Source organism: Electrophorus electricus, chromosome 16 (genome assembly GCF_013358815.1).
Source record: "Electrophorus electricus isolate fEleEle1 chromosome 16, fEleEle1.pri, whole genome shotgun sequence".
Taxonomy (NCBI): Eukaryota; Metazoa; Chordata; class Actinopteri; order Gymnotiformes; family Gymnotidae; genus Electrophorus; species Electrophorus electricus.
The window spans coordinates 11,731,376-11,741,375 of NC_049550.1; the positions used below are offsets into that span (position 1 = coordinate 11,731,376).

General features: G+C 46.0%; 1 protein-coding gene across 1 annotated transcript in view; it reads left to right on the forward strand.

Moving 5' to 3' along the window:
- The window catches only part of epha6 (eph receptor A6), a 71,658-nt gene that overhangs the window by 58,438 nt on the left and 3,220 nt on the right, over positions 1–10,000 (forward strand). The window contains exon 6 of the mRNA XM_035535109.1: positions 1,604–1,666. Coding sequence (XP_035391002.1) covers positions 1,604–1,666 — 63 coding nt within the window. The remainder of the gene's footprint in view (positions 1–1,603; positions 1,667–10,000) is intronic.

Sequence of the window (10,000 nt, forward strand, 5' to 3'; positions counted from 1 at the left end):
TTCCACTGGATTTTGGAATTGTTACTGAATTCAGATAACTAAATTATTACCAATTCAACCTATTTGGAGGATACTGGGAGTATATCATGTCATATATTATAAATGTTCGGAGTTTAAGCATCCATACCTGCACTCAGGGTATCCTGGTTCATGTTACCATATCTACCAGCACAGAAAACACCAAAAACTAGCTTGCGACCAGTGCGACCCTCCTCCACATTTAAAGGCTCCGGACTGCAGATCGGGCCTCCACTCATGCTGGCATCAGCAGGTGATTTAGCAGCCAGCTCCAGGCCCTTGAGCTGAGTGCGGGTGCCACGCGGCAGCACACACACTAGCGCTCAGGAGACACGCCTCAGTCTCGCTGACGCGCCGCGCACCTTCCTCGGGGGAAACGTGATGGCGTGGTGGTCCGCCGCGCCACTGAGCCCAGCGTGCTGAGCTCGGGTGTTTTCAGGACGGCGGTCTTTCTTTCACTGTATCGTTGGAGGAGCTTCTGTTTCGCCGTGCCTGGACTCGGTTTTACACTAATAAAGACATACTGCTGTACCTGACAACGTGTTCTGGGGCTGGCTGGCTTTTTGTTTTTTTGTTCTTCTTTTCTTTTCACGCTTCAAACTAGCATTGTCAGCAGATAAGGCAAAGGCCAATACTGGACTCGATTGGTTGCTTGGTTGTATTAGTCTGCCCTGAAGGCTCCACTGCCCAGCTCTTGACCTCTGACCTCCTCATTGGCTTAGCTATCAACTCTCTTTCTCTGCGCCCATTGGCTAGACTCTTGTAGATGAACTGAATACATTTGATTTCCATTGGTTGGTTTTGGTTGGCTCTTCAAGCCTCATTGGCTGTTGTTTTGACAGAGCTATTTTTTGGTTGCTAGGGTATGCCCTTTTGGTTAGCAAAAAAGGTTAATAATATACATTCCATTTAATATCAAATAAATACATTATAACACATTCATAATGTATCAAGTGAAATACAGTGGTCTGCTCCCATTCAAGTGTGTATATATTGAAACACCACATGATTGGGACTTGACTTTCAGTTTTTCAAACTGATATAAAATGCCACACTTTTATTATTTTAAAACATGAATAACTATTGATATGAACATTCATAAATGCGTCTGAATAGTTTGCTATGTAAATACCACGTATGTGAAGTGCTACATATGGGTAATTCTAGTGATAAAGTCCCTTTTACTACAATAATAGTATTCTTGCGGCTGTTTAAAAAAAGCTAAGGAAGAAGTGAACAGAAAGGCAGGGGATTTTTTGGGAACTCCTTACTACACAACTCTCTCCTTCACTCATTCTTTAATTTAATTACCTTTAATTTCTTTTAATACACAGTAAATTCTTTAACTTAATTATCTATAATTTCTTTTATTTATTTACTTAAATTTATAATCATTTATTAAACTTCTTGAATTTAATTACCTTTGACTTATTTTATTTATTTACTTAAACTTATACCCATTTATTCAAATGCTCAATTTAATTATTTAATTATCGCCAAGATGTCAGGCACGGCGCTGGAGCCAGCTTTTGTGTAGCGCCGTGTGGTCGACCCGTCGGTGTGATTATCGCGCCCCCGGCGACAGAGGAGCTCATCAGCCCTGTGGACCGTGGCGAGGGTGATGTGATTGCTGTGATCCGTGTGCTGGGTGAGCCTTGATCGCTGCTCAGGAAGAGTAACACAGTAATACAGACCCCCCCAACTCTCCCTGCTGAAACCTGCAGCATCATTAGAGAGGCAGGGGAGGGCTGGGCAGGGTTTCCAGCTGTCGCCCTTTCAACCTACGAAGGCGAAGACCTGTGTCGGTATTTTGCAGTAGGCCAGGAGCCACCAACTCCACTGATATAAAGTAAATTCATCAGAAAAGTACCGCTAGGTCAGCGGGATCGAGCCCTGGACTGTTCACATTCTCGTTATGGAATTGTGGGATCGATTTGGAGTGACTGTAAGGCAGTCTCTGTTCAAAATGATTTTTAAATCGTCTTATGCTAAGCATCTAGAAGCAGTGTGCCGTGGTACGTAGGATCATGTGGATTAGCGCGGGATAGGTCACTTGGATTAAGTATGCTGTATCATTTTAGTCTCTTGAATGTGTTTGCCTGCTTGTTTAATCTAAAGAGGATGCGCATCAAAATTCACATCATAAGTATTGTACACATGATCAAACATCCCCTAGTACATGCTACAGAAATCCCAGTTGTCACCCTGCTGTGCTCATTAGCATACGTAATGAGGTTCTGTAACATTATTCGCAATGATCAAAAGAAGAGATTGATCAACATTAGCATACAAACGATGTATTGTGATGCAGTTAAATCCCTCACAGATTACTCCAACCGGTAGGTACATAAAGTCCCTTAATCCAGCTACCTCTGTCCAAAGGTCACTTCACTTTGGTATTGAATATAACCAAAGTACTTCAGACATTAGCATTGACGTGTGAGCATCTTCCTCTCTCTGCCCTGCTCTCTGGCTGTTCCGTGTTTTCCTCTCTCTCTCTCTCTCTCTCTCTCTCTCTCTCTCTCTCTCTCTCTCTCCCTCTCTCTCCCTCTCTCCCCTATGGCCACAGAGCCTTGGGCGACTCAGGAATGAGAGTAAGGTTGGTCAGTGTGATCCATGGCTGCACACCTCGGGCAGGCATAGAAGGCAGTTGGGGGTGGTGCAGCACCAGGCTTCTCTCCACACTGGCCTGGCTCTAATGAGGAGGTGGGGCGGGGCGGGGCGGGGCAGGGCGGGGGGGAACGCAGCGTTGCCCCTGAGCTATGGGATGCCGGAATACCTGCTGGACCGGTCGGCGCCAGCGCAAAGCCATTCTTGAACATTGAATCTTGCTTCTGTTGTTGCTGGTTCTTCTCAACCCACCCCCACCCCCTCCGTGTCCGTGTTGTTGTGACTTATATTATGCAGTGTATTACTTTCCTATTTAACCTACATTTAAAACTGAACATTGTGTAAGTATCCAAACTCTGTGAATTAAATAAAACATGCAACCCCCCCCCCCCCCCCCCCCAATAAGTCTAAATATATTGTTTTTGTGATAATCAGGGCAAAAGAGTTGAGAGTCCAGATGGTCCACAGTGGAGAGTCCATTCTCCTGTCTTGAAAACTTGTTTTGGTGAAGGCATTTTTTATTGTGACAGCGGCAATATGTATATGTGTAGTTATTAGCAGCGTGTGAGGTGGTAGAGTTGAAAGCCGGGGTATTCATTATAAACAGGTATTGAATATGCATGGGGTTTGGAAATTGCTGTAACCTCAAAGCAGACCTACACTCTGTGTGCAATTGTGTGTGTGTTCTCAGCCATTTGTACCGCACAATGCGGTCACAGTGGTTACTAAAACTCTTTGGAACTGTGAAAGTGCTGTGGACATTAATGCTCAATAAGTATGAGCTAGAGGACAGAAGGACATGGGATATGGCAGCGTGGTGTGTGTGTGCGCGCGTATGTGCGAGAGCACATTTGTGTGTGCGTTTACAATATATCATTGCTTAATTGTTATGGCAATATTTGCCTCTGCAGTGCTGATATTGCAGAAGGTGGCAATATGAGCTGTCTAATAAATAACAATTTTTTAAATTGCGTGCTGTAAGCATCTTGGATAATCTCAGACACGCCAGATGCATTTTCTCGGCCTGTTTTGATGAGTTGTGGCATTCGCATGATCAACAAACATAATTCATTTTGGTCAGAATATTGCAAGCCCGTTTTTAACCACGGCACCTAAAGATTCACCTGTGTTTTACTGTACTAAGTCATAGGCATAATGCAAGCACAATATATAGCAATAGAACTGCAATATAATGTGGTCTTTCTGTCCATATTTTGCAGCTATAGTATACATGTGTTTTTAGGGTGTGTGTGTGTGTGTGTGTGTTGGTGGGTGAGTGGGTGGGTGTGTGTATGTGTGTGTGAGGGACATTTCAAATGTAAATCCATTCTCTCTGGAGGCCGAGAAGCAGCTTGCTGTGCAGTTCCCTGTGCTGCATACTGTCTTTTTTCTTTTGTATTTTTAGGTTTCGGATAGACTTGTCAAAATGGTGCTGTCAAATGCACCCTGCATGCGCGCATAATGTCAGAAGAGCTCTCATTACTGAACACACACATACTGGCAGACAGACAGCTGATACACATGCACACACACCCACATGCACATGCACATAACTCTGAGTGCACTCACACTCACACACACATTCGACTGGCGTACAAGCAGCAGATTCACACATGCATACACAGGCAGTTACATAGATACCCACAGTTACCAGAACACACACACACACACACACACACACAAACACATTATTTTGGCTCAAAATTTAGGGGAAGGGGTTTGTCTGCTTTTTTTGTTGTCGTTTTTTGAATTAACATCAGTGTGTTTCTCCACACTGAAGTTTTACTTGATATCTGTACAAACTGTACTGTAGCCACTGCACTTAGTAGTGCTTTTAGCTACAAGCCATCAGATGGAGCAGTCAGCAGACACCTCCCTGACCTCTCACAGACAGACACCTCCCTGACCTCTCACAGACAGACACCTCCCTGACCTCTCACAGACAGACACCTCCCTGACCCCTCACAGACAGACACCTCCCTGACCCCTCACAGACAGACACCTCCCTGACAGACACCTCCCTGACCCCTCACAGACAGACACCTCCCTGACCCCTCACAGACAGACCCCTCCCTGACCCCTCACAGACAGACCCCTCCCTGACCCCTCACAGACAGACCCCTCCCTGACCTCTCACAGACAGATCCCTCCCTGACCCCTCACAGACAGACAACTCCCTGACCCCTCACAGACAGACCCCTCCCTGACTCCTCACAGACAGACCCCTCCCTGACCTCTCACAGACAGATCCCTCCCTGACCCCTCACAGACAGACAACTCCCTGACCCCTCACAGACAGACCCCTCCCTGACTCCTCACAGACAGACCCCTCCCTGACTCCTCACAGACAGACCCCTCCCTGACTCCTCACAGACAGACCCCTCCCTGACTCCTCACAGACAGATCCCTCCCTGACTCCTCACAGACAGACACCTCCCTGACCCCTCACAGACAGACACCTCCCTGACCTCTCACAGACAGACACCTCCCCCTCACAGACAGACACCTCCCTGACCCCTCACAGACAGACACCTCCCTGACTCCTCACAGACAGACACCTCCCTGACCCCTCACAGACAGACACCTCCCTGACCCCTCACAGACAGACACCTCCCCCTCACAGACAGACACCTCCCTGACCCATTCCATAGTGCAGCCCCATTCCATATATTTCTCCATATCTGTTTGTCTCTGCCTGTATGCAGACGTTTTCAGAAGCATGCTCCTGCTGTCTTCCCACACATTTTAGACACAATCAATTCCAACCATCGTCTGTAATTTTGATGAAAGTGATTTTCTCACTCTCAGCTCTGCTGGCGTAAAACATCTCGGCCTGCTGAAATACAGAGGGAATTCGATAAAAAAGAGAACGCACCAGAGAGAGAAAGCCTCTCTCTGAACTGAAAATGTGTAAAATGCCTAAATTATTCAAGCTGTGTGCATTGGCAGCGAAAACCACACTAATAAAATGCCATTCCCTGACATTAAACGAGCCAAATCTCATTTTTAACAAACGAAGACCAGACGAGGGTAGCCACTGGAGTCCGCCACGATCTGCCCCGTGAATATGAATGTGATACAGTGGTCGGAAAATTAGCAATAACGTTCCCACTGCTCCGTGGATTTACGGACATGCCTTGCTTCGCATACATTTCAAGGGAATGCTGGGGTGCATTTTGTCTGGCGGCAGCGCTAGAATCCCTGCCACACTGGGAAACACGGTCTTGGAGCAGCTCTGTTGCGAGGCCTAGCTCTGATGGAAAGCGCTGGTTCTTGGCGAGGGTGCCCCATCTGCAGGGTGCGCCTCGCGAGGCTCTCGGAGCTGACACGGCCCCCAGAGATGACCCCCTCTTCCTTAAGCGGTTTGTCATTTAGTCAACATTCCAGCCCCGCAGTGACAGTGCAGCTGTGTGAGCCAAAATGGACCCCGTGGAGCTGAGTGCCCCTCCCCTTCACTTTCAGTTTCAGACAGTGCTGGGAGGCTGGGACTAGCTGCCAGCAATGCAGAGTGCGAGAAATAAGTGACAAGGGGCCTCCATCTGTGTGTGTGTGTGTGTGTGTGTGTGTGTGTGTGTCTGTGCCTCTCTATGTGCTCACATGTCTATGCGTGTCTGTGTGTATGTGTGAGTGTTTCTGGGTGCACACGGGTCTGTCAAGAGCTCTTAGCTCGTCTCAGCAGAGACATGGTGGGATGAGAACGCAGGAGCCTCAGACTGACACCTCACTGGCCCCTCCCCCCCCAGGGAGGTGGAGACTGACAAGAGCTACAGAGCAGCGGTGGGATGGAGGATAGAGTTGCTCTCCGGGCTGACAGTTCCCCCAGTTACCGTCCAGGGACAGAAGGACACCCCCCGCCCCATACCTTTGGTCACTGCTTGGTGAGGACTCCTCCAGAGAGGACTCCAGAGAAGACTCCTCTAGATAGGACTCCTCCAGAGAGGACTCCTCCTTCAGAGCCCTGTGCTGCCATTCGACACGAGGGGCCAGCAGTGTGTGGGGCCGCAGTGACTGGCAGGTTGCAGGTTGCTGCTGATTGCAGACATATTGTGTGTGTTATGGAATGCTAATGCTCAGCTGGCCTTTCGTAGGGAAGAGATGAAGGATTTAAAAATAGCAATTGCCATCCCATCTGCTCCCCCCTCTCTCTCTCTCTCTCTCTCTCTCTCTCTCTCTCTCTCTCTGTCCCTCTTTCTTTCTCGCATTCCTCTCTCTCTATTTCACTCCTTTTCTCACTCCCTCATCTCTTTCTCTCTCTCTCTTCCGTATATACTCTCCTTTCCCTTGTGTGTGTGTGTGGTGGGGGGGTTGAATGCATGAATGATTGTATTCCATGTGTTTGTGAGGACTTGCTCTAGATGAATAACACTTATCCGTTTTTAATTATTTCAAATTAAAGAAGACCAAGCAAATGAAATGGGCATTGTGGGTTGAAATCTCTAATGAAGATTTGTTTGCACGTCCACTAATATCATTTGCAAAATTACACATTATTCTGTAATTATAGAACTAACGAGGCCTGATAAGCTCTGTCAGAATTCCTAATAACTTTGTCTTCGTCATTCCACTCTGGCGAAATTCGGTAAGTCAAATGTTACTTGTCGGTTCAGTTTGCATTATCAATTGCAGAGCTGCTATCACTCATGCAAACTTAACATCGTAATTTTGTTCACCCATCACATATAAATGGGACAAAAATTTGAGAGTTCTTTATAGGGGGCGTTCATGTTATTTTTTTTCAGTGACTAATATGGCAAAGGAATTTGAAAACAAGGGCATTTAGCCTAGAAAGACAACGTAATTTGTATAATCCTTATCACTGCACTGTTTCTTTCTTCTTCTCTGCTGAGCGCGTGTAGCAGTTTCTCCTACGGTGCCGACGCTGATACCGGAATGATGCATCCATGCCTACAGGCCCAGGGAGCCCTGCCTTCTCCGTAACGCTGTGTTTGTTTACTTCCACTCTACAGTGCCCTCCGCTTACCTTTGACTCTGCATCGTGATTCACTAATGACGGTCCTCGGGTCACAGTTTACGGCAGAGCAAGCTTAGCCCTCACTTCCTAAGGGCTTTGAAGCATTAAATGCCTAAAGACAAAAAAAATAAAGACACGTTAAGGTGAAAGAGAGATGGGAACGCATGGAGCTCTTTTTTTTGTGAATCTTTCTCTTTTTTCCCATTCTGGAAGCAGGCAGCTATCAGAGAGAAGGAAAAAAAAAAAAGAAAGATTATACAAATAGTTCCCATGTGGCCGTGCATCAGCGCATAATGGCCCATATAGATACAGTAATTAAGATCCGGTGAGCAGTCCAGAGAAGGAGGCATTTACCTTTTTCTCCCAAAGACAGTTTTATTGTTTCAAGGAATGCAATTAGTCCCAGATAACACTTTTTATTTCCCGCTGCCTGTCACTCTTTTTGGACCTCTCTCTCTCTCTCTCTCTCTCTCTCTCTCTCTCTCTCTCTCTCGCTCTCTCTCATAATCCTTTTCTTGTTCGGTGTCTTGTTGGCAGTATGCAGAGTTAAATCAGTGTTTGATTCTTGCTTTCTCTTTTTGAAGTATTGCGTGCACTGCCCTGCTTGTGACTTACATTGTAGTAACACACGTTAAATTCCGTTCTCAATGCTACATGGAGCATGAGCAAAGTGCCCATTCCAGGGCCGCGTTCCTAGTGTTCCTAGCCCAGCACCGTAAACAGCCCAGATGCGAGATGAGTCACTAATCCCCCATGTCTTGTTAATTACCCTTTGGTCATTAAAGGGTGAATTAGTATTGATTTCCATGGACTTGCACCTTGCCTGTTTAAGTAGTGCATGTTATAATGCCTCATTACATTTTCCAAAATGCTAAAAAAAAAAAAAAAGTAGAAACAGGATCTGGCTGGTTCCACACACACACACACACACACACACACACACACACACACACACACACACACACACACACACACACACACACACATGCAAGGAGTATTGTTTGTTCCCCTTGCCAGCATGATATACACAGAACACAATGCCATATGGTATATTGCATTTTCTCTGTCCATATTCTCTGTCCATGACAGTGCATTTCTTTTCCTGGAGTGCTACAGGGTGAACATCTCCACACACACACGCACACACACACGCACACACACACACACACACACACACACACACACACACACACACACACACACACACACACAACCTATATGAGCTCATTATGAAGCCAAGGAACACTTGTGTTAAGTTAGGATTGCCTCTAAATTAAGACCACAGCATTGCGAGAACGACCATAGTTTACGCAATCATTTTATTCTGAATTAACTTGCAATCTACATTTTTACACTTGAATTAATTTGCTGATGAGAGCAATATAAGCTGTTAAAATGAATTGTGAAACCAACAGAGTGTGCTTTGCTATTCCTGCAAGGTAAAAACGGAAAGAGACGGTGAAAATTAATTGTGCGGATGAATAATAAGGTTCTCACGTCGTTTGTTGCGCCATAATAACGATATTTTATTCAGGCGTCCGCAATATGGATTTTTGTCCTTATCCATCACGCCGTTCAATCTACACACACGTTACACGTGGCGAAGCAATCAATTATCCATTATTCATTATTATTAGCTGCTGTCATGTGGGCCTGCAACATATTTATTTTTTCCTCAGTGGGATGTAAATGTCTGACCAGCAAGGCGGGTTAAAGCGCTGGCAGGACTTTAAGACCCCCCAGGTTTCGGCACGCTGATCAACCCCACCGGCGTCCGGCGTCGTGCGTTCGGCGTCGGGGCGTCTGGCCGCTCCTTTATCTTACACCACGGTGTTCACCTGCAGTAGGTCCAGTAGCTTCATCTGTAGTAGCAGTGAAGGGTTGACGGATCAGCCCAGTCGGAGCAGCGGACGCGCGTCTAAGTCGCGGGCCGTGGCCGAGCACGCGCGTAACGGGGGCATATCGGGCGTTGTATTTACGTTAGAACGTATTGCAAACTACGTGTTTTCAATTAAAATCGGTTATATATGTTTGCACTTTCTGCGCCAAGTAATTGTTACATTATATTACTTGTGTTTTACTTTCACAAAATCTCAAATAGCCTACGGCTTGAAAGGCCTAGGTGTAACAGAAAAGTAGAATTACACTTGGAAAATCGGGGAGATATATATATATATATATATATATATATATATATATATATAGATATATAGATAGATAGATAGATAGATAGATAGATAGATAGAGAGAGAGAGAGAGAGAGAGAGAGAGAGAGAGTTTGCTGTGTTTTGATAGGACAGGAAATGATTCTTCTGACTGTGGTCACTGCAGGAAGTTTGCTGGCTCCTACGGGGCCTTCTTCAGCAGTCAGATTCACTACTAAATGTTAAACAGTAAACT